Below are 25,491 nucleotides of genomic sequence, written 5' to 3'. Positions count from 1 at the left end.
GAAAAATTACATATTTAATTTTTAATTTCAATAAATAAATTTTATTGAAATGTGATTCCGTTTGTTTTGTAACTAGATGTTTTGGTGTTTTTCCCACACCACCGAATAGAACAATCCGCATTGTTAGAGATATTATCTCTATTACAATAAATACAGACTGTTTTTGGAATTTTCGGAGATATACATACAGGTCAGTTGTTGGTGCTCAACTATCTCAGCTTTCGAATTTGTGATTTCAGCGTAAACGAGATTTGATATTTAAAACTGACGTAAGGCCCATTTGCCTGATGAGTTGCCAGGGATAGATGGCCCTTATTTCGTCTCTATTTCTGTTTATATGCTCGATGTTTAGACGTAACCCTCGTTTAGAAGAAACCTGTGCTTAGCTTAAATTTGAAAGTGTATATTGACTATGACCACTCAATGTATAAAAGCAGATAGAAAAAGATTGATTGAAGATAGAGCAGATAGAAGAAAATTGATTATTGAAAAAAAATACAAATCTTTTTAGTGGCATGTGGTTAATAAAAAAAGAAGTGAGAAAAAGATCAAAATTAATTTAACTGTCTCGCCATGTGCAGGAAACGAGGCAGTGGGTCAAACTACAAGGAAGAACAAGCGGCGTACTGCCAAAAAACTTGTCGGACTTTATTAATGCACTCCGATTTTCTTACTCACGCTGTACTGACTCTTTTGTTTCTCACTTGTTTTAGACGGCAGTCGATTTTTTATTATGGTTCATATTGGAACTTCTGTTTTTGTTACTGAAAGGAAAAAAAAGGAAAGGTCAACTATAATTGAAGTTTTTTTCGGATCGCGTATATTTTCTTTTATCAAACAAAAAGTAAGAAAAACAGTAAAGGGACCTGTAAGGAGCCCAAAACGTCGGTTTGTTTCAAATAGTTTATTATTGCAGAGGCCGGGAAGTATTAATATGAGTCAAGCAATCCCCGTTCCGCCGAGGCATGAATAGAGATTTTCTCAAACAATGCGAGGAAATAACTAAAGATTAGAGACAGGAAGATGTACAATAGTAAAAGTAAAAAATGTTAATTAATATAAAAAGTATTATTTGACATGTTAGGACAAATTGCTATAAGTAAATGTTATTGTTTTCCCAGGCACATTAATAGTAGTCTTCTGAACTTCTGATAATGTGGTTGAACGTGCATTAATTACTGTGTTTTTGTTATCGCTCTTCTCACTAGAACTCATTTTCGCGATGGAAATCCAAAAAAGATGAAAATCGCAAAAAATAATTTTACTTTATTCTACCGCCTATTTTTTTTTAAAGTAAGCGGTACAAGTAATTTTTTTTTGTTACGAGCACTGGGCAGTTGGCTGTATGAGGTTTTCTTTTGCCTGTTTACCTACTTCATTGTTCATCAATTGTCATCGAGTATATAACCAGAAATGGAGACGAAATAAGGGCCATATATTCTTGGTAACACATTAGCGATACAGCTCTTATAAATATCAACTCCCGTTTGCACTGAAATATAGACAGGTCAACCACTGACCTGTGTGTCCGTCTCCGTATATTCCAAAAAATATTCTGTATTTATTGTAATAAAGATAATATCTCTAACAATGCCGTGCTGTTCTGTTCGGTGCCGTGGGAAAAACTGCAAAACATCTAATTACAAAACAAACGGAATCACATTTCATCGGTAATTAAATATTAAATATGTAATTTGCAATTGTCGTCCATTATAGCAAAGCTCAAGTTAATTGGTCGGTTTGAAGTGAAACAGTTGACGACACCCGTCAATTGTTTCGAATTCGGGCTAGCCAATCGGAGCGCAGTTGTCACAGTAATGATAAGGCAGAATAGTTTTCAAACAAAGTAAATGACATTTCGTCTCTACTTCTGGTTATATACTCGATGTCAATTGTTATTAATAGTACAATATTGCAGAGGCCGGGAAGTAAAGGATTGCTGGACGTGTATGAGTTACAAGGACGAGTGCCAGCGTGGCCTTGTATTAATACGAGTCAAGCAATCCCCGTTCCTGCCGAGACATGTATAGTATTTTTCTCAAACAATGTGAGAAAATAATAAAAGATTAAAGAGAAGAAGATATTAATTAATATTAAAAGTAATATTTGACGTGTTAGGACAATTGCTATATGTAAATGTTATTGTTTTTCCAGGCACATCAACAATTCTGCTGAACTTCTGATGATGTGTTTGAATGTGTATCTATTACTGTATTTTCGTTATCGCTCTTCTCACTTGCACTCATTTTCGCGACCAAAATACAAAAAAGACGAAAAAACAAAAGAATACCAAGACACTTTAGTTTAAATTTTACAACCAATTTCTTTTTTTTTAAGTAAGCGGTACAGGTATACCCTGTTTCAAATGAATTGAGAGTAAAGGTAAACATTGAGTGCATTGACCCGACCATAGTCGGTTTAGTGATGGGCAATTGTAGAGTAATTTACTAATCAATTATTGAATGAATCAGATCAATTAATTGAATCTGTTGGACTAACCTCAAGTGAATTCCGCGCATTTGACCGTTGTAAATTGATTGAAGGTGATACATAAAAAAACGTTCTTTATTTACGATTATTGACATTTATTGTGTAAAAGTTAGAAGCTATCAGTTAAATACAGAAAATTATGAAAATACTTGATAATTAACAAGTCGCTAAATCGTTTGTAAGCGGTACAGAAATAAGAGTTGGTCAAATGATTTCAAGACGTAAGTTTCTGGTGACTCTTGAGGCAATCACTTACTCAAACTATGATTCACTCAATTGAACTTTTTTCCGTACATCCCTGTGCAACCATAGACATTCTAGACTATGGATTGTCAAATCAATCTCGGTTTTCGGCGAAGATTTTTCAATTATGATTTTAGAATGCATAACAAACGAATATTGTTGGAAAACGTGGTGAGATATCAAGTGGAAACCTACAAAATACACATAAAAGTGTTACTTATTCCATATAGTGAGTGATTTCTTCAGAATTTTAACCCAACTGGTTTGTTTACGTTTACTCTCAATTCTATTGAAATAGACTATAGGTATTTTTAATTCTCACAACTATGAACACTGGGTAGTTGGCTGTTTGAGTTTTACTTTTGCCTGTTTACTAGATTTAAAAGTTCAGAGAAGTGGGCAGTAATGGATTGTCATACTTACTTTGCAGGCCTTGGCCGGGAAGAAGTTGCACTTTGATTGACCAATAAATGACAAACTTTCCGTGTTCGTTTTTTGAAAGTAATGCAAACATTTCCGAGTGTACGGTCTACGACCGACAATGCGCTCCATCAGCACCTTACGCCATATTGTAATTTAAATCAGTTCACAATCAGCCATCGCGCAGTGCACTCATTTCACACCTATCAAATGTATCATCTTTAGTAGTAAATCAATACTAATAAACACACTAAACAGTAATCATACTATCATTTAAAAGAGTACGGATACACCGTACATCTTTTTGGTCCTTCGAGCGACCTTTGGACCGTTTTTGGTTCATTCGAAGTCGTGTTGTCAAGTTAAAGTGTCGCATGTTTGAGAAAATAAGATTTAGAAGCTTAGAGCAGCGGATAGTAATGGATTTTCATCATTGACTTACAATTAAATGGACGTCGGGTCCGCGCTAAAAAGTGTCCGAACTTATAGGGCGTTAAAATCGTATACAGAGCGTCATTCACGTTTTGGCCTTCGTTTGTTCGACTGACAGCGAAGCAAGCAAAATTAGACAGTACTGCGATGACATTACAATTTAAATTCAACGTTTTAGCTTTTTCATATTTCTTTACATGTCACTACGTTTAAATAGATTGATTTGGGACATTTTTTTCGTGGTTTGTGTATTAGACCCGTCGTCCATTTATTTGTAAGTCAATGATTTTCATACTTATTTTACAGCACTGTCGATATATGACAAACTTTCCGTGTTCTTTTTTTAAAAGTCATGCAAACATTTCCGAGAATGTTTGAGATAAAACAAATATACGCAATAGTTTCATTTCCAATGTGTAGCAATCGCAAAAGCCTAAGATCTCGATAGGTCAATATTAAACAGAATTTTTTTTTATGAGTATCTTAATATTATATAGCTGATACGGAGAGCATTTACTTCTCACGCGGAAGGTTAGCGTTTCATTCCCAGCACGTGCCTTCACTTGTTTTTACTAGTATTGGTATCATATGCAGTATTTCAGATTACTAAAATATTCACTTGCTTTCCCGGTGGGAGAAAACATCGTGAAAGATATCAAATAAGATATGGTTAAATCCATCAAAGCCTGTGTCTACACAAACATAGATTACTTTGTTTTTTTAACCGAATTCAAAAAAGGAGGAGGTTCTCAATTCGACTGTATATATATATTTTTTGTGTATATGTTACGCGATAACTCCGGTATTTGTGAACCGATTTTCATGATTCTTTTTTTGTTGGAAAGAGGGTACTTCCATAGTGGTCTCATTTAATTTTAAAGAAAATCATCCACCTCTAAGGGTGGCTGTTCACGCATGAAGATTCATTTTTATAAATAGCGCCTAAATTTTATTATAAGGAGCAATTATTTAATGGTTGATTTTGCTATTCTCCAATTCAAGGCGTTCTTCAATCTCAATATACTTTGAGTAGTCAGAACCGATTTTTATTATCTCCTGTGTCAAGTCCCTTACAGTGGCGAACTAAGGGATGAATCCGGGTTTGCGTTCTTTCCGGTAACCGACTTCAATAAAACTTGGTAATTATATGTAATTCCACGTACATTTGAGGTCGGTTTTTATAGTACTCTGTACTGAGATTGTTACTAAATAGACTGTTGCAAATAATAAAATATATGGTATAATAAAAAAGAAATATTTTTTGTGATAATTGACGGGACAGACAAGACGTGAAACTGACGATTTGAGGCACTATCCATAAGGGTGCGCACAGACCGCCGCAAATGTGCCTTGCGAAAGACTCGCGAGCTGCACACGTCCATTACGTAGGGCTATCTGTTCGCGTGCCGTTCACGCGCCTATCGTGCGCCACATAATTTAACATGTATTTAACTGCACCACGCATGCAGCACGCGTGCAGCGCGTTTGCGTCGCGTTCGCCAGCTGCAGTGTTACTCAAAGCTTTAAGTCCTAGAGGGCTGACAGGCACTGCCACAATACTCGTCACCCTGAGACATGACGTTAACCGTGTGCCTATAGTTTCACCAACACCACATTATTTCTTGGTGGTAGAAATAGGTACGCTGGCAGTACTTTCCTAATCGAATTCTCCCACAAGAAGCTACATCGTAACTTCACTATTAAATAACATACAGTTAAAGAAATGTTATTTGCACCAATTAATGTTACCGCTTGGAATTCTTTCTATTACATTAAGATAATGTAACCATTTAACACTTCTTTTATTTAAAGCAAGGTATTTAAATGAATATAATAGATTTTAAGAGGCGAGGTGTGGGGGGGGGGGGTCGACTATCGCGTTCCGCAATATAATAAAGTAAGAAGAACAAGTGGAGAAAATTTAACACAGATCCGTTGACAAACGCCCAATGGCGACTGACGGGGAGAAGTGGGTGGCGTGGCGTATCTTTAAGCCGCTAGGCAATTTGTAAATTTTGGGATAAATCTGAATTTAATAACTATAGGGCTTCCGCTGAAAACCAAAATTTAGCAGGTTCTCTGTAGTACTAAATGAGAAATATCTCCATATAAAAATTAGGCACAAAGTTACGTATTATATTCTTAAATAATTTGTTTTCTTCTTCTTAGTGTGCCGCTTCTCTACGAAGGTTGGCGACCATCATGGCTATTCTCATTTTTGAAGCTGCCGCACGAAAGAGGAAACGCGTACTAAGGTGGAATCAACTGCCTCGACAACGCTTTTCTTGTATTTTTCCCTGCATTATTAGTTGAGGAATCCGGTATCTATTGCCCCTCATTACGTGACCAAATTACTGCAGCTTCTTTTCCTTTACAGTTCTGAGTATATCCAACTTCTTTCTCATTCGACGAAGAACCTCAACATTGCTGAACTTTTGTACCCACGATACGCCTAGCATACGTGCTAAATGATTTGTTGTACAATTTTATTTTCGTGTGTTTTCAGAACTTTATATGATCGGATAAAATACGTCCTATCGTGTAACAAATTAGCTTATTCTTTAGACAATATCCTTGGGTGTATCGCATGCCTTTTATAAGACCGCTTTTTAATAATAAATACGTTAGTCATTTGATCTAGCAAAATAATCTTTTTCGCTTCTTCACCAGTGACTCGCCTTAAAACGTACAAGGATTTAATGATCTTGGTCCATTGTACGAGTCATGGCTGCGCTAATTGCTTTTTCTAGTTTTGAATTATTTCTTTACTCAGGTCATGTTTGGTGTACACGAAAGGAGATATGTATGCTAAGTATCTTTTTCGGAAAAACATTCAGTATCACACTTTATAATAATTCAAATTTAAATACAATGAATAGCGACATCTCTAGCCGGAGCTGGTAGCTGTTAAGGTGTCTAATTGGGTGACGAAATATCATACATTTCTCATAGATAGGGGCTAAAAAGTCGTTGAAGAACCAAATACAAAGACACGACAATAAGCACGTAGAAAATTTCGTGAGGTCCGTTGGTTCGTTCCGTGGCTTAGTTGGTATAGCGTCTGGCACGGTATGCTAGAAGACGTCGGTTCGAATCCGGCCGGATCGAAGGAATTTTTTCTGAGTGTTCGATCTTTGTATTAATAATTGTAATTAACTGGTGGAGTAATTTTACATAAATATAATTGAACATCAATTCAATAAAAAAATAATCACACTTTCTTTTATGCAATTCTGTAATTACTAAATGAAGCAGAGATTAAAAAGTATCATTCATTATATTTTCGCATGGTAATAGATCATAAACTCAGTGTTTCAGAAAAATCTTCACTACAACTCGTAGGCCATAAAGTTGTTTTATTCCAAGTGCACTTTACGACTACATACACCTAAGCGAATGTGGAAAATATTTCGCGAAGTAACAATTTGCAATTTTCCACATACAATGCATCCTTTCCGCACCACTTGGTGATTGTGACTTTGCCAACATGTTTCGTATATTTGTCACTACTATAGAAGTATAATATTATACTTGTATTTCATATGTTGTCATGAATTCTCTAAGGTCTATTACTGAATGTGAATAATGATGTTTATTAAATTCTAATTAAAGAACTTTTGAAGCAGAAACAGAAAAAACAACCAAAAACCACTAATATATTATAATAACGGAGTGGCCGTTATTATAATATAAATAAATGGAAAAGAAATGGAAGGCGTACAGAACAGAGCTCTCAAAATAGTAAGTTACAGATCACACATGAGTCGCAAATTGTCGCGTTACGAAGAGAGGTTATCCCATTTTGAGGTTATGTCCTTGAATTCTAGACGTAGGGTACAGGATCTTCTACATTTACATAAATGGCTTCACGGCAGCCTTAAATCGTCAACGCTTCTGTCCCATATTCATTTTAACATCAAGTGCAATCCACGACGCCGACGCCTTCCTAGACCATTCGTATTTAATGTTTATACTAATAATACTTCTTTTTACAACCCTTTGACGACAATGTGTCGGGCCTACAATGAGCTTATGGCTGACCCTGGCGATGATTTAGGGATGGATATATTTGATGGTAATGTTAAAAGGTTTCGCAATCGAATCCACAACCGCCACGGTTTCTCTCTTTCATGGTTATAGTCATAGTAATTCTATTTTATTTAAGGTTACAGTTTTATTTGTGCCTAAGTATTTTATATTAATTTACAAACAATTTATATTTCAAACAAAATTGTTTACTCATGATTGGTCATGCTGTATGTACATGTTTAGGTTTATTCAAGAGTAGAACTAGTAGCAATGTTTAAGCTTTGGTTAAGGAATGAATGTAAACTGTTTTGTACATCTAATAAATAAATAAATAAATAAAATTAAAAAATATATAAAAATCTTTTATTCTCATACACCATTTCAGGTTCATAGGTTGTTAGTAATAGTAAACATAAATTATATTAGTAACCATTGATTATAGGGATATAAATACATTACAAATTTAAATCTTCAAAATCAAAATGTTAAAACTGACTATTGTTCAAAATACGTAAATAAAATCAACTGAATTTAAAGTTTAATAATATTAAGTGTTTTATTTAATGTCAGAATATTCCACCACCATGATTGTCAATTATTTTTTGTAAAGTTACTCCACTGGTTTGTTATAATTATTAATGCAAAGATCGAATACTTAGAAAAAATTCCTTCGATCCGGCCACGTCTTCTAGCAAACCGTGCCAGACGCTATACTAACTAAGCCATGGAACGAACCAGCGAACCTCACGAATCTTTCTATGTGCTTGCTTGACGAATCTTTTTATCTGATTTTTCACCACTTTTTAGCTGTAGCGCCATCTATGAGAAATGTATGAAAGTATTTCGTAGCCCAGTTAGGTTTAGATACTAAGATCCGAAACGGCGGAGTTATCGCGTAACATATATACAAAAAAAAACATACGAATTGAGAACCTCCTCCTTTTTTTGAAGTCGGTTAATAAAATAACAATAATTATTAAGCAGAACAGAACTAACATTACATGCATTACAATAATAATTGTTACAAGGCATGAAAAGTAATTTGGCACCCTATAATTAAAAAGTTATTAAGAACAACAACATAGCAATTCAAAAAACCAGTAGCTCACTTGGTTTCGGGAACTAGAGTTAGCTCAACGTTGACTAGCATTGTCGGTGTCATTTATCAAGGATGACCTTATTTATCATTGGCCAACCATGTAGTCGACAAAGGGCCAGCAGAATGCAAACCTCTAATTCTACTAGTGTAATATCCCCTATCATAACTTGTGCACGCACTACGCCTAAATACCACAATTCCGCATGCAAATTTCACGGAACAAGCCATTATCAAACCAACCAGCTGCATTATCCCTTACACCGCGGTTAGATATAATTTAATGCAGATTTATTATAACTAAGCCACCGATTAGTTTTCGCCTAGTTATCAATATGGGAATTTTGATCTATAAGGTATAAAGCCAGAAAAGGAGATAGGAGTGCTGTTCAAATTAACTGCAAATTTGTGTATAGATTTTGCTTCAGATCGCGTATTATAATCATAAATACATTAAAGTATACTTGGCCGTAATTATATTACACTCTATGTTTTAATAGTATTTTATCTACGCATATATCATAAACTCTCTATTATGTGTTCAAAAACCGCAAATTATGACCAGCATAAAGGTAAACTGTTTTGTTAGAACAAATTTCTTATCTGTGGAAATGTTATTATTGTTTCATAATAACATCAAATTCAATTTTATTATTACATTCAAATTTCGAACATATCTGAAAAACAAAACATTTTGATTGGACCTCAATTCTAATATCAGTCGAGATGAAGTTTTATTCGAAATGGAATGTCAATAGCAAACAATTTTGACAATTTCACACGTTACTTGATATCGAACGATATGATAATTGGGGCCGATTCTAGTATGTCTATGAATTAAAAATAAAAACTACGGTTGTGTGACATGCGTGAGAAAAGTTTTTATTTGCTGCCATTTCGCCAGTCGTAACATGCGGTTCCTGAACACATCACAGAGAGCTTATAATATGTGTGTAGATAAAGCAGTGTATGTAACTGTACATAATTAGGCATTAAAACACTCGTGAGATATTTTTATGAAACTCGCCTTCTCGTGTTTTAATGCCTTTCATTATGTAACAGTTCACATAAACTACTATTATGCAATCGTTGCATAATGAGGGATCTTAAAGGCGAGTACCGTGTTTAGGCCACGAGCAAGGAGGAGGAACCAGATTTTAAGATCTAATCATATATTGGTTGCATACAATACTTTTTTTACAAGTAAAATGAATAAATAGAAATGTTCGTGATTGGCAAAGTACTGTTTATATTTTGACCAATCAGAAGGCAATAAAGCGTTTCAGTACTGTTATTTTATATTATATTTAAATAGTCCTTTTTCGTTAAATGGTTACCTTTGTACCTGTTATATAACGTCTTGAGATATTATTTAATAAAATAATTAGAATTTTAACAATTTTACAAATATAGTGACGTTATTTTGTTCAAGAACACAGGAGACTCTTGTAATTAGCAAAAATGCGACTCTCTTTTTTAGAAACTCTTCTGTGTACAGAAACTACGTAATGAAATTTTTCAGTAGACAATACAATTTTGGTTCAGAACTAAAAAGAACGCCTTTATGATATGGTTTACGAAATTATAATTGATAGTAGTAGTGAAGTATAGGAGTAGAAAAAGGAACTATCGGCCATAATCGGCTAGCCTCGCATTTGTAGAGCATCGTTTCCGACCAAATTATGTGTAGTGACAAAATATCACACACGAGTGAGTGACAGAGACGGCGCACTACAAAACTGAAATCAGCCGATCGTCCTTTCACCACTCAGAGCTTTAAAACACAAAGACCTAAAGGGCACTGCCACTGCGCACATCACTGACAAGTCCCATGTGCTTTTGTAGCAGTATAGCTCCTTGTAAAGAGTTCGTCCAGGGTAGTACTGCCACCTTACCTATTTCTGCCGCCACGCAGTAATGTCAACATTACTATGTTCCGGTTTTGAAAAGTAAGGGTGCTGTTGAAATTACATGCATATGGGACTTATTAACTTAAGTCTCAGGGTGACGGGCGCAGTGGCAGTGCCCCTCGGATCTTTGCGATTTAAAGCTCTGAGTTGCACTGCAACTGTTATGGACAGGCGTGTAGCTTACCAGCAGGCGCACGACTTGTTCGTCCCGGCACTAGATATTATTATAAAAAATCACCAGCACCCTTAACTAAAAAAACTGGAACGCAGTAATGCTCACATTATTGTTCCGCGGCAGAAATAAGTAAAGGGTCAAGTGCTTCATTAATATTAGTTTTAATTTCATAAACTATAGAGCAGTGAATTGCTTGAAATATACGTTAGTAAACTAGGTGTGTGGACAACGGTTTTTAGTCGGTGATCTATTAAGAAATTATTCAAAGCGTATTTTATATCAGTGGTCTGAATTAAGTGAATTAAGCGGAAATTCGTTACGGTCCAGACTGGCTAATTGCTGCAATTTAGATTACATTCTTGTTATGCCCAAGTTTAAACTTAAATTTCACTAACTGACGGGAACGTTGTATATAAAGGGCGTTTCACGGATATCCCACAAGGGAAAGTACCTTAAATACCATATATAGACAATTTTATTCAAAGAATAATCAATTTTGATTTTAAAACCAATTGCAAAAATAAAAATAAAATTTAAAAGATTTAGGAAATGAAATTATTTTTCCAATGAATAGAATATTTTCTTTGTAAAATTAAAATAAGGTATTTCATTAATAACTATTGTAACTAATGTGAAAAAAAAGGGTGGTTTGCATCAATGTTAGACATAACTGGTTGAAGACTGTACCACCTCAGTCAACCGTGACCATGGGACCTGTAAAGGGCCCGAAACGTCGGTTTGTTTGAAAAAACAAATATACGCGATTTAAATCCGGAAAAATAGTTTCACTTCCTATGTGTAACAATCGCGAAAACCTAAGAACTTTAAAAGATTTATTAAATAATCGCCTGTCTGAACCGGGAATCGAACCCACTAAATATGAAAAAACAAACTACCGTAATTTTACTGAACTGACTAAAAGCCACAATCATAAGGATGGTTTTCTTCTAAATAACATAGCATCTTAAATAAAAGGAAGACTATGAAATTTAACCTTATTAATCAAACTTGACGTACCCTAGACCCTACTAGCCATGTATATGAAACTAAATGGTAACAGTTATTTACACATTATACTAATTCCACGCGGTCAATGTCTTGGGTTAAATCTAGTAGCAATTATGAGATAAGATATGTGAAATCCGAGCCTTGTGGACTATGCTGTATGTTTTGTAGCGCATGCTCGTGTACAGCAGTTCTATTCGAAACTTTAAAATAATAGCAATAAAAGCTAGATAAACATAAATGCAATGCAAACTACCAATAGCGCAAGGTATTCGAAGACGGAGAGCCGATGTAGGAAATACGCAGCAATTGCTGCAATGTGAGGTATTTTCTGTTCAGTATGTACTACTAAGTTAGAAAATAAATTCCTTAGGAAAACCGATGGGAATAAACCCTCCGCCATTGCAGACTACATGGGATACAAAACAAAGTAATAAAATAAATGTGTCAAAAGCAAAATTATCACATTGTGTTATCGACATTACACCACTCAATTTAGAGCTGACTCGCTAGGAAACTAGAAAAAGATTGCTGTGCTGATGTTTTTCCGGAACAAAGGTACGTGTTATCGTCTTGAGAATTGTCTATGAAGCTGATTCGAGGGAAGACAAACTATCGTGTACAGATTTACTTGGAAACAGGACTTCTTTTCCTACCCTTGATTAACAAAATCAACTTGACTTATTTTAGTTATTTTACAGTTCACTCAACCTCCTCTCATCTTCCAGATGACGTTACTTTAAAGTAATTTCTAAAAATTTCTAAAAATAAGTACTTTCAGGCTTTATAATTTATAGTTCCTTTATTTTCAAGGACACACATAGACGACTCCGCCGAATACACGTGTAAAAGCATTTACCGCATCTTTGGATTTTCCCGCTCCAAATGCATTCCATAATTTTTTCTCAGATTTAATTTCTAATTAGTTTTATAATTATTCGGCATTCCAATGTTTATTCTACGGAAAATAAAATCAACAATATCGCATGAATATAGCAAGTATATATTTTGCGCACTATCCACTCTTGCATGTTTATAACAAACTAACTTTTTAATATTGTTGATATTTAAAAATCTTTAAAATAGTAACACATTTTTGTACTTTTAAAATTTATGACCAATTACTACAATAATCATGTAACTATATAATATTCGCATTGATATAAGATACAATGTTTTTTACCTTTAATTTGGTCATACATTGTATTTAAGTATTCGCTCCTGTGAAGTTGCCGATTTACCTGTACAAGTTTGTTCGGTGGGGCCGTCAACATTATGTCTGATTGTATCGTTAAAACTGTCGACAGGCTCCCAACACTATATCAGCTTTCATCCCTTTACATCGACAGTTCAATAGCACGTTGGGAATGCATTCCGCGTGCACCCACACTATAGTCACGTTCCGTCCATCGTCGGTATTGGATCCAAACAAATTGTTTGTACAAAGGGTCACACGATGTTGTACACAAACTTTCCAAATTGGGTAACGTAACTAGCACCCTACGTGGTTTACATAGTGTATGAATTTACAGAAACCAAAAATGACATTTTGTGTTACTGTGTGGCCGTGTGTATATGGCTGCCGAAGGGCAGTTGTATACCGATCCCAAGGGTATCGTTGGCACAAATTGAAATTCGATTACTTTTATATCTTTCAATGACTTAAACAATTTGGAATAAAGTTTAGTTGGTAATTCTAAATTTATGCTCTCGTTTCTCAAAGTCATTTAGTTGAAAGGTGGAGCCCATTATTTATAATGAAAGCATTCTTTAGCGGAGGAAATACTGATTTATTTATATCTCGCCTAATCCCATAAACTTAATCAAAACAGCAAGAAATATTGAATGACTACCGAACACATTTAGTTACACTGAAGTGAAATAAAAAATCCTTGATTTTTATTTCTATTAAACAATTAACCGATATGATAACTTAATTCAAGGAATATTCATATAAATGAATACACCTACTGTCTGCATATAGCCTAAGGAAAATCATTTATGATCGCGTATCGAACGGTGCGGATTTGCTGGGAGTAGTACGATGCATGACAGGTAAATTAGTCGGTCTCTACGGTGACAGACGAGCTGCATGCATCCCAGTCACGAAGATATTCAAGCATGTGTTTGAATAATGGTACAATAGAATCTATAGTTGCTGTGTACAGAATGAGAATTGCACAAAGATCCATGGAGCGAATCATGCTTGTCAGCAAAGTTATAGACCGAGTTCCAAATTCCGAAATTTGAAAACGAAGTAAGATCAAGGATATAGGACATAAAATGGAATTGTGAAGGACATGTTACGAGGCGCGATGAAGGCAGATGCAGTAAAGCGATTACCAAATGGTGGCCAAGAAATCGTTGTAGAACCGTTAAACGGCCTGTAACAAGATGGGTGGATGACTTCACTAAAGTTGCAGGCCGTGGGTAGGTGAAACTAGCACAGGCTCATGACAGATGGAACGAACTTTTTCTTCTTGGAGTTCCTCTCCTATTGGAGGTTGGACAACATCAAGGCAATCCTGATTTTAGAGGCTGTGGCTAGAGTTTCTTGCTCGTTCTTCTCAGGGAATTCGGCACAGTGAACGAGCAGTAGCATCAAAAAAGGACGTATTCAAGTGTAAAAATTTCACCTATGGAATAAATGAGTATTTGACTTTCAAAAAAAAGAGCGAGGTGGTACTGCAGCAGCAGAGGGAATGGTTATTCCCTCAAAATGTTCGACCAGAGGTGCCGCCTTCTACTAGCACTTCGTTTTCTAGGGAAACAAACTAAGAAAGGTGCCCCAATGGATGAAGTAGGGCTTTTAATGATATCATATATTGCTTATAAGAAGCTAGAAATACTTGCACTTAATGGATCTATTTCTTGTTAATATCATAAAATTTAGTAATAGTAAAAGAGCCGACGCAATTATAGGCTCAGGAGAATTGACTTAATATCGTATGTCCCACGGCTGCCACGTAATTTGCAATACTGAGAATATTTCCTTAGCAACCGTTTATCTGTAGGATGCGGTAACCACTTGCTTTGGGACGATCAATATGTTTGCCGTAAATAGGTTGATTCTCGAGTTCTTAGGTTTTCGTGATTGTTACACAAAGGATATGAGACTATTTTTCTGGATTTAAATCGTGTATATTTGTTTTTTCAAACAAACCCTCACGTGGTAACGTTTCATTTCCTATAGGTGGATTCTCGTTAAAGTCTGGTTCGGTGGACATGAATTTTAACCTCCTAAGTAAAATGGAAAAGCGCTAAATGCACTACGTACTTCATCATCATCATCGTCATCATAGCACCTGGAAGACGTCCACTGCATATAACATAAGCCTACCCTAAAGATTGCAAGACTAGCCGATCGAACGCAACGCGCATCCATCGATCACCCGCCGATGACCTGGTAAGGACCAGGTCACCCGTCCATTTAGTAGGGGGCCTGAACTGACTGAAGGCCTTCCGATTCGTGGGCTCCGTTCGAAAACCTTTCTGCCCCAGCGGCCTTTCAGTTCTACGGTCTATGTGTTCTGCCCACTGCCACTTCAACGTGCTAATCCTTTGGGCTATGTCGGTGACTTTCGTTCTTCCACGGATCTCCTCATTTCTGATTAGATCACATAGAGAAATTTTTTTAACTGCCTCCGTGGCCGAACGGTTACCATGCCGGACTGCCACGCAGAGGTCCCAGGTTCGATTCCCGGGCCGAGAGAAATAGTTGTATGGCCTACAATTATATCTCTCGTGAGTTTGGATGTAATTTGTAGTTGTCTATGTGTGTGTCCATGGCACCCGCGACACAGGGTTTCCCTAGTGCGGGGCTATGTTGAGTGTGTGCGTTATTATTTATTATAAATACTGAGCATTGCTCGCTCCATGCCTCGTTGAGTGACTTTGAACTTTTTTTTCATAAGGCCTATAGTAAGTGAGCCGTAGGTCATCGCTGGCGACACACAATGCTCGAAGACTTTTGTCTTCAAGGACTGTGGTATTGCGGATGAGAAGACGTCCCGGAGCTGCCCGATAGCTGCCTAATCGACTCGGATTGGACGATTGACCTCTTCCGTACTACGTACTTATAGTATATTGTTATTAAGGGTGGTCAATAAGGATTACGAACGAGACCGAAAGCCCGAAGTCGTAGACTGAGTGAGTGCTTTCGGAAAAGTTCGTAATTCGCGTACCGCTCGTGAAACACACAATATTTGTCATCACACTTGCATATAAATAATATGATTGCATGCAGTATTTAAAAGACGCAATGTAACATGTATAGATTTAATATAGTTACGAAAATGGCAATAAAATAAAGGGATAAATTATAAGGTATTTAATATTTACAGTTTGGTAATACAAGTCTAACGTATTTGAAAGGCAAGAATTTAATATTTTGTAGTGTATTTTGCTGAAGGACAATGGATAGTAAACGCAACATTAAATCATCTTTTAAGGTAGTCAGTAATGGAGTTAGTAACGTTATGTAATTTTACAAGTTTTGTATATTTAAGCGGCTTAATGAGTATAATGTATTAGGACATAGGACGGGTCAGGTCAAACAATTCAAGATACGATCTCTTCTAAATCGGTAATCGAAAGTTTTATACACTGGGACTTGTAATGCAGAGATTTCAGAAGTTTAAGACTAAGGAAATGGAGTAAATGCCCGTTTGTAAACACTTGTTGGCGATTTTTCGTGGGAGAACCAACCTGCTGAACGGGGCACTGACACGAGCGATGAGGACTCGAACGTTATTGATGGGGAAAAAGACCTATTTGCCTGTTCTTTGTGTGAGTTCAATAAAATAGCGTTATTTGTAATGAGTTATGGAACATTTATTTATTGATTTATACGTCACAACATTTTTTTTTATAATATCAAGTGACGGGGCGAACAAGTCATGCGTCTGCTGGTAAGCTACACGCCTGTCCATAACAGTTGCAGTGCCACTTAGAACTTTAAATGGCAAAGATCTAAGGGGCACTGCCACTGGGCCCGTCACCCTGAGACATAAGTTGAGAAGTCCCATGTGCCTATAATTTCACCAGCACCCTTACCCTTCAAAACCGGAACACAGTAATGTTGACATTCCTGCTTGACGGCAGAAATACGTAAGGTGGCAGTACTTCCCTGGACGAACTCTTCCACAAGGAGCTCTACTGCTACTAACATCAGGTAAGTACCTATTTCTATGACATCCCGTAGGGGTAAGGCACTAGTTTAGTCGCTACTCTTTACTCACATTATTTCGCACATTACATTATATAATAATAAAAATACTATTTAGATTAAAATAACATATCAATTATCCATCCATCGAGTCTTCGTCAAAAAACATAAAACAACGTAATATAATCAAACAACGTAACGTAATGTAAGTTGGTCGATATAAAATTAATTTAAGTTATAATAGCAGTATGTAATGTAATATGGTATAATATAATTTTATTAGCAATAACATAATTTTGAATATAATATTAATGCAGTCAATAATGTTGAACAAGTGATAATTTTGGCTACCCTATAGCATTAGGTTAGTTCTGTAATGATAGTTGTTAGCTTATGTATGTAAAAATAAATGAAAATAAAATAAATAATATAGTAATAATAATGTGTCAGGCCTATAATTTTTAAGATTTAGATCCAAAAAATAGTGTTATTTCCATTGTATAACAACCAATAAAACTTAAGACTGAAGACTTCTGTTGTCCGCTAACGAAAATGTGGCTAAGCGACATAATATTATTTGTGATATGATAAAAAAATATAACCCAGTTTTAGAATATTGTAATTGTTTAGTGATATTTCAAATAGGCATCGTTAGGGTAAGTTCCGATAAGTCCGACATGTTAACTAATATTGCTCTATTTTTTGCTATTTACAACCGACATTTGACCATTTGTCACAGGTTTGAACATTTATCGCCATGGACGTAGACGTAGACAACCACAATTTACATCCAAAGTCACGAGAGAAAGAAATGTAGGCCATGCAAATATTTCTCCCGGCCTGGGAATCGAACCCGGGACCTCTGCGTGGCAGTCGAGTATGGTAACCTTTCGACCATGGAGGCAGTTACGTATTACCTATAAAAATGAACACCTGGTTAATAAGCAGGTGGTAAGTAAGAGAGGGGTAGCTCGGTATGTATATACATGAATAAAATTATATGGATGTAAGAACTAGATGTGTACTAATTCGCGAAATATTAAATGATAACATAAACACAAACATAAGTTTCACTAAAAATACCAAATTAAAAATTTTATTACGAAATGCTAACAATCTTATCACTCATCAGCATAGAACAAATTGTGGCAAAAATAATATTCAACACGATGGAGTTTTACTTTATAATAAATTACCGGAAACTGTGAAAACCGTTTAGTTACTGGTGTCGTACAAAAGAACGCTTGCTTTTATTGTTTATTTAAGAAGTGCGATTTAATTGCACTTCTTAAATAAAATACATATTGAAAAAAAAAATTCATAATAAAATATGCATATATGTATGTCTGTATACATGTGTATTTATGTGTTATGGGTGAAGTGTGTATTTATGTTTTTTTTATTGACCAAAATACAGGAAAAATACTTATTTACTAATTACAAGCTTCGCTTTCAAAAGCCGTTCCGGCTTTATTCGCGGCGAAGGAGTTCTGTCTATTTAAGTAAAGATATAATATGATAGAGCAAAAATGTTAAAAAACTAACTTAATTACTTCTAGACAGGTACAAAATATTGCTCACTTACGTATGCATATAAATGGCATATAATAACAATTAAGCAATTTGCAAAATAAAGTTGTACGTATTTATAGTAACAAATTATAGTAAACATAAAAAAAAGAAATTGGAAATTATACTTACACATGAACTGAACGTGTCATTGTCGCATCTAGTACGCTCTGCCGCGTTGTATATCTGTGTTCGCTTATATTTTTGTCTACCTAAATATATTTTTATTTTTAAGTTAGTGCGCTTGATTTATTTTGTAAGTTTGAATTAGTTAAGTTTCTCAGTAACAGAATATATAATTCTTATGAGAAATAAATATTCTTTAACCACAGGTATGTACACCAGTACAGACTGGACGTTGCAAATAAATCCGGCATTACGACATTTTTTCTGAATTTCCCGAGAGACACAACCTGGGGACTTTCAAAGTCGGAGTGAACAGTCATCCTTTACGAGGGCATGTATCGTCGTTGTCCACTTTACTCTTAAAGTGAATCATTTTACCAATATAATAAAAACCCATGACCCTGGACAAAAATTACATTCTCTTGCTGTACTTTCCCTTGCTTAAACAACTTTTGACTGAAATTTCTCAGTCAATGTTACTAGAAAAAAAAAAGAAAAAAGTTATTTATTGCAGACAATTTACACTCTATTTTGTTAATACACCTACAAATTAATCTTATTCTATTGTTAGTACTGTAGACTAGGCTGTACTCTATGAGTAGAATTGCTGGCTGAACATAGGTAATGATTATAGTTTGTATTTAGAATGCTTTCGAAGAAATGAAATAAGTAAGAAAATAGAAGATCTAGACAGACAAAAAGATTGCTTTGTAACCCAAAAGTATAAACTATGTGAAAAAACGTGAAATAAACCAAATATCTTGAAGATTATTACAGTTTGAATTTATTAGAAGCACCTCTCGCAATGCACTCAGAGCTATGACCCTCGTGACAGTACAAACATTTATTAGATTATAATCTCAAGACAGAGTACTAAAAAAGCGACCGCAAAAGCTCGTGGAATTACATCTATTCGTCAAGTTTTATTGAAATCGGTTACCGGAAAGTGTGCGAAACCGGATTCATCCCCTAATTTGCCACAATTAGAGGTGGGATACATTTTCTTAAAATTTAAATGGACCCTTTACTGAGGTACAACTCTTTCTAACAAAAAAAGAGTAATCAAAATCGGTTCACAAATCACGAAGTTATTGCGTAAAAAAGTCGAGTTAATAACTTCCTCCTTTCTTGAAGACGGTTAAAAATAAAATAAATTAATGAAATAAATGCCGGGTCAGATACTACACGATACTCGCTAAGATCATTGACCTCCCAGACCGTGAAGTTCGTCAGTTGTCGATTCGTCGTTCGTGTCGTCGAGATTCGATTTGATATCGTACGATTTCTTTTCATATTTATTCACAACACCCGAATCGAACATCAAACTGTCGTATTCGAAACCAAACCGAAATGACGTCACACCCGTAAGATCACTCGAGCTTCTCGACCGGCAAAGGCTACAAACGTTATTCCGAACACAGTTATCGAATGACCGAATAATGAATAGCTTGGACACCGCCTTTCCATTCGAGAACGACATCCATCCGAACGATTCGGTTAAAATATCGAAAAGTTCAAAACTAAGATCCAGATCGGAGTGCAATTGATCGATCTGAAAAAAAACCAAATCGTTCTTAGTAAACTTGACTTACTAACAATGACAAGGTGCTTTAAAATTATTTCCACTGTTTGAACTTTATATTTTCCGTCAAGTCTTCAACAAAGAACAAACCAGGAGGACATAATGAAAACAGCCCCTTTAAAACGTCAACGGCATGCAACAATAGAGTTTAAACGTCTGTTAAGTGTTACATAAAGTCTGCATTGTGAACAAAAGCTGTAAGTCTCGGCGACTGTACTAACGTGTGGGCTTTGTGATGCCTCGAGATTAAACTCTTGCCTGCTTACATAGACGTGTGGAAATCTGTTTTCAAACGCACTATGCAGGAAACTGTTTGAAGCCAAAATGCGCGCAAAACTGTACATTGTGGATATTTCTACAAAACGTTTTCAAAGTGTGTTTAGGACGCCAATAAAATTTTGCTTTACTTTTAATATTTATTAAGAAAATCTATACTGAGTGTATGAAAAAAGAAACAGATTTTATATTGCTACATATAAATATGGAGTTAAGTTTTTTTTATAATACCAATTAAGTGGCGGGACGCTTGTCCGTAGTACTTGCAATACCACTTAGAGCTTGAAATCACGAAGATCTGAGAGGCACTGCCACTGCGCCCGGTGAACTGAGACATAAGTTGAGAAGTCCCATGTGCCTATTATTTTACCAGTAGCCGTACTCTTCAAAACCGAAACGTAGTAATGCTCATAAACTGCTTGGCGGCAGAAATACATAAGGTACTTCCCTGGACGAACTCTTTCACAAGGAGCTCTACAACTACTAAAAAAACTGTCTAGGCGTCTTTACCCACGTATGGGCTTTGTGATGCCTTGAATGGGATAAAACTTTGGCGTCCTTACTCAAAGGTGAGAAAAGCTGTTTTCATACACACAATGCAGAGAATGTTTTGATATCAAAATGCATTCCAAAATGCACAATATTAACGATACCACGAAATGCTTTCAAAATGTTTTTATGAAACCAACTTATACCTAATTATTTATTAAGGTAAATATATACAGGGTGTAAAAACACATTTCTCTTTTTTTTTATTTGCCAAACAACCACACCGATTACCTGGTCTCGAAGTACTATATGTAGCAGAGTTACATAATTCAGAACACCCAGACTAGAATTAATTTAGAAAAGTTAATTTCCCAAATTGGTCCTAACAGGGATCAAACCCGGGACCTCTTAGGCCACCAAGGTCGTCAAATATTACTCAACATATATAATATGAGTTATGAAAATGAAATTTGAATAAAAGGGTTCACTTCATGGCCAATCACTTAGAGACGTGAAGTATAATTTAATTTTGTGCGCCTAGTGATTTTGGGTCACGTCGAATAAGAAGGCTTGGGGAAAAGGTTTTAGAGCGAACATGACAATCACTAATACGGACAAGATTAATAGTGGCCGCCATTATTATTATAATATTGCTCTGGTGAAACCGGTTGGCCTCTGAAACTCGATGTAGTAGAGCATATTTTGTTCCTGTCGGAACTCCCCCGGGAATTTCATCATTTTTGGATTTGCTGAAGACTTCGAGGAGCAACATTGGCACACTAAGATATTTCACCCTGTATTTGGCCACTCGGGAATACTGTAGTAGAATATACGTGGTTATTTCCGTCGCCATTATTACTATTATCCATATCCGCCATATGAATAGTAATATTTTGGGCAACTCCATTTGTTTAAAAAAAGTTTGATTGACCTGTGAGTTGTTTGAACCATAGTTCATCATGCTGGTTCAACACCCATGAGAGATTCCACACGTCTTCGAAGAAAACTAATCCCTTTTAACTGGCTTTAAAAAAAAGGAGGAGGTTCTCAATTTGACTGTATGTTTTTTTTGTATGTCTGTTACACGATAACTCCCGGCATTTGTGAACCGATTTTGATGATTCTTTTTTGTTTGAAAGAGGGTACCTCAGATGTGGTTCTATTTAAATAAAACATTCCACCTCTAAAGGTGGCAAACTAGGGGATTAATGACTTTTGAGGTCGGTTTTTTTAGTACTCTGTACTGTTTTTATTGTAATATAAAATAAAATATATAAAAATAAAATGTAATATTAAATATATAAATATATATGTAATATAAAATAATATATATAAAAATATTGTAATGTAAAATTTCATCCGGATATTTTTCATCATAGGTAAACTAAGCAATGCCATACGATGCATTGCGTCGGCGTGCGACGACGGAATGCGTGTTCATCAGACAAGGGGCCAGGAGACGAAGCGGGGAGGGGTGCTGCGGTGCGTATATGAACGGCGTTATTTTGTGACACCGCATTGCTCTTGTCCGAGAGGGCGCTGTTTGCGCGGTCCCGTTCGGCCGTCTCCTTCTGCGACATCACGTCTTCGCAGAAAGAGACCATCGCCTGGCATGACCTCTCACTTCCCAGCATGGCTATGCAGTAGTATAGTAACTATGCTGGGCAGTGAGAGGTCTCGTCCCACCACTTCTACGAGATCCCGGCGCTGCTGGCTCCAGGTCGGGCACACCTCCAAGGTGTGCCTCGCCGAGTCTGTAGCAGCACCGCACTCGTGACACTCCGGGGCCACCCCCCTCCGTGCGATCTTGTGCAGGTAGTCACCGAAACAGCCGTGTCCGGTGAGTACCTGAACAAGACGGTAGGGACCCGTGCCTCCTCTTCCTCCAATCGGCAAGTACAGGGAGCAGCGCCTGGACGGTACGCTCCTCGTATCTGCCCGATCGGAGCGCCTCCTCCCACCCGCCTAGACGGCGGTATTGCCGGCACGCCGAACCGTCACTAGCTCCTAACTAGTGTGGGGCGCTCTCCACGTGCCCTGGCTTCCGCACGGCACCTGTAGGCCTGCTCGAGGACGGACAACTTAACCTAACCTTTTTTTTTATTTTTTTATTATCGTGAGGAAAATGCGTTACGCATTCCCCGCCGCTGGGAGACGGCGGGGATATGTGGGACTCTCTCCTGGGAACTATGTCGATCCCCAAGAGCATACCCACTAAAAACCTCACGATGTTCCTGCGCGCACCTGGTGCCGGAGCCGCGGGGTCCCTTTCAGATGCTACCGCGACTCCGGTGGTGCTGGTCCGCCTTTGGGCGGACCCCTACACCATCGCCCCCTTAATCATGGGGGGCGACCTACACGGAGATGCCCCGGAACATTTGGGGCATCTACCGGCGGCGGAGGCCTGTGCAATGCAGGGGCAGGGTCTCCCAACCCCGCACCCTGCTGGCCTCCGCTGATGGGACGCAGGCGGTCGGCGAAGAGCCGTCGCGTGCGTCCTCTCCGCCGACGCCGAATAGGGTCCGAGAGGGCGCTGTCTTCGCGGACCCGTTCGGCTGTCTCCTTCTGCGACATCACGTCCTCGCAGAAGGAGACCATCGCCTGCCATGACCTCTCGCTTCCCAGCATGGCTCTAACTATGCTGGGCAGTGAGAGGTCTCGTCCCACCACCTCTACGAGATCCCGGCGCTGCTGGCTCCAGGTCGGGCACACCTCCAAGGTGTGCCTCGCCGAGTCTGTAGCAGCGCCGCACTCGTGACACTCCGGGGTCACCTCCCTCCGTGCGATCTTGTGCAGGTAGTCGCCGAAACAGCCGTGTCCGGTAAGTACCTGAACAAGACGATAGGTGAGGGACCCGTGCCTCCTCTTTCTCCAATCGGCCAGTACAGGGAGCAGCGCCTGGACGGTGCGCTCCCCGTATCTGGCCGATCGGAGTGCCTCCTCCCACCCCGCCTGGACGGCGGTCTTGGCGGCACGCCGAACCCCCACTAGCTCCTCTAGTGTGGGGCGCTCTCCACGTGCCCTGGCTTCCGCACGGCACCTGTAGGTCTGCTCGAGGACGGACGCCTCCAGCTCCCAGGGTGCGGATCCAGCCAGGGCGCATGCCGCCGCTCCGGAAACCGTCCGGTACGCCCGAATCGCCCTCACCGCCATTAGCTTCTGCGGTCTGCGCAGAAGCGGCCGCAGTCTGGTGGTGAGGGCCTCCGCCCAGATGGGCGCCCCGTAGAGGGCCATGCTCCGTATGACGCCAGCATAAAGCCGACGACATAGGGAGCTGGGTCCCCCCACGTTTGGCATAAGGCGCCCAAGCGCCGAACTTAACCTAACCTAACCGAACCTAATCGTGTCTTTGCGATAAACATCCAACAAATCCTAAAAGAACAACGGTTTCGTTATAATTAGGTTTTTGGTGTAATGAAAATTCGAACAAACATTATTTCGGAAAAAAAAATTGGAGTTTGTGATAGGTTACCGAATAATGAGATATGTTGTGATTTTCATTTTTTATCAGTAAGTTTTGTATTGTAGATGCAAAGTATAATGTATTGTAGTTAAAAATGATTATTGTTATTTTATTTATGCTATGATTTTTTTCCGAAATAAATTATTTCGTAATATTCTAATAACGCTTGTAAAGCGTCTGATTAATAAGAAACAATTTGTAACATTTTGCATAAATGCTTATTTCTCACAATACATTCAAATGTCAATGCCAATATTGAGCAGAACAAATTGAAAATGCCGTTCAAATATCGGCTTATTAAAATCAAATCACGAGTAGAATCTGAAACAAATTGGACAATAAGTTGCAAGTCGAATGCAACTGTATTGCAGCTTTGTCCTCGATGCTATTTAGAGTGTGTTGTGCATTAGAAATTGCATCTGACCTTTGAATTGCGAGTCATGGTTCGTATAGGTATTGTGGTGTTGTAATAGGGTTCTGAATATACCCAGTATTTAGATTGCTGTATGTTGCAGAGATATGTTATAATTCATAATCTAGGCATACCTCCTTCCCTTCCTCAATACTTTGTATAGATATAAGTGGTTACTAGAGAAAGGGAAGATGTAATACGAGTGTCAACCGTGACCATGCAACCTGTAAAGGGCCCGAAACGTCGGTTTGTTTGAAAAACGTATGTGTAACAATCGCGAAAACCTAAGAACTCGATAAGTAATAAGAATATCCAAGTATTCGAAATCAGGACATGTTTTATAGCCGATAGAATTGTCTTACCTCAAATGTCAGAAAAAGTTATAAACTTCCTTCTTTCGTAGCCATTGACTTACAATTATTTGGACGTCGGATCCGCGCTAAAAAGTGCCCGAACTTATAGGGCGTTAAAATCGTATACAGAGCGTCATTCACGCTTTAGTCTTCGTTTGTTCGACTGACAGCGAAGCAAGCAAAATTAGATAGTACTGCGATGACATTACAATTTAAATTCAACGTTTTGGCTTTTTCATATTCCTTTACATGTC

At 37.5% G+C, this 25,491-nt stretch overlaps 1 protein-coding gene across 1 annotated transcript; it reads right to left on the bottom strand.

The window, feature by feature from the left end:
• Nucleotides 1-4,966: 4,966 nt before the first annotated feature.
• LOC113235404 lies at nt 4,967-24,243 on the bottom strand. The gene is made up of 3 exons (XM_026471082.1): nt 23,839-24,243; nt 22,858-23,020; nt 4,967-5,088 (listed from the first exon to the last, which is right to left on the bottom strand). The coding sequence occupies exons 1-3, from the start codon at nt 24,241-24,243 to the stop codon at nt 4,967-4,969; spliced, it is 690 nt and encodes a 229-aa protein (XP_026326867.1).
• Nucleotides 24,244-25,491: the final 1,248 nt, after the last annotated feature.

This window comes from Hyposmocoma kahamanoa, unplaced genomic scaffold (genome assembly GCF_003589595.1).
Source record: "Hyposmocoma kahamanoa isolate Upper Pololo Valley unplaced genomic scaffold, ASM358959v1 87, whole genome shotgun sequence".
Classification (NCBI taxonomy): Eukaryota; Metazoa; Arthropoda; class Insecta; order Lepidoptera; family Cosmopterigidae; genus Hyposmocoma; species Hyposmocoma kahamanoa.
This window is presented reverse-complemented; position numbering and strand designations above follow the sequence as displayed.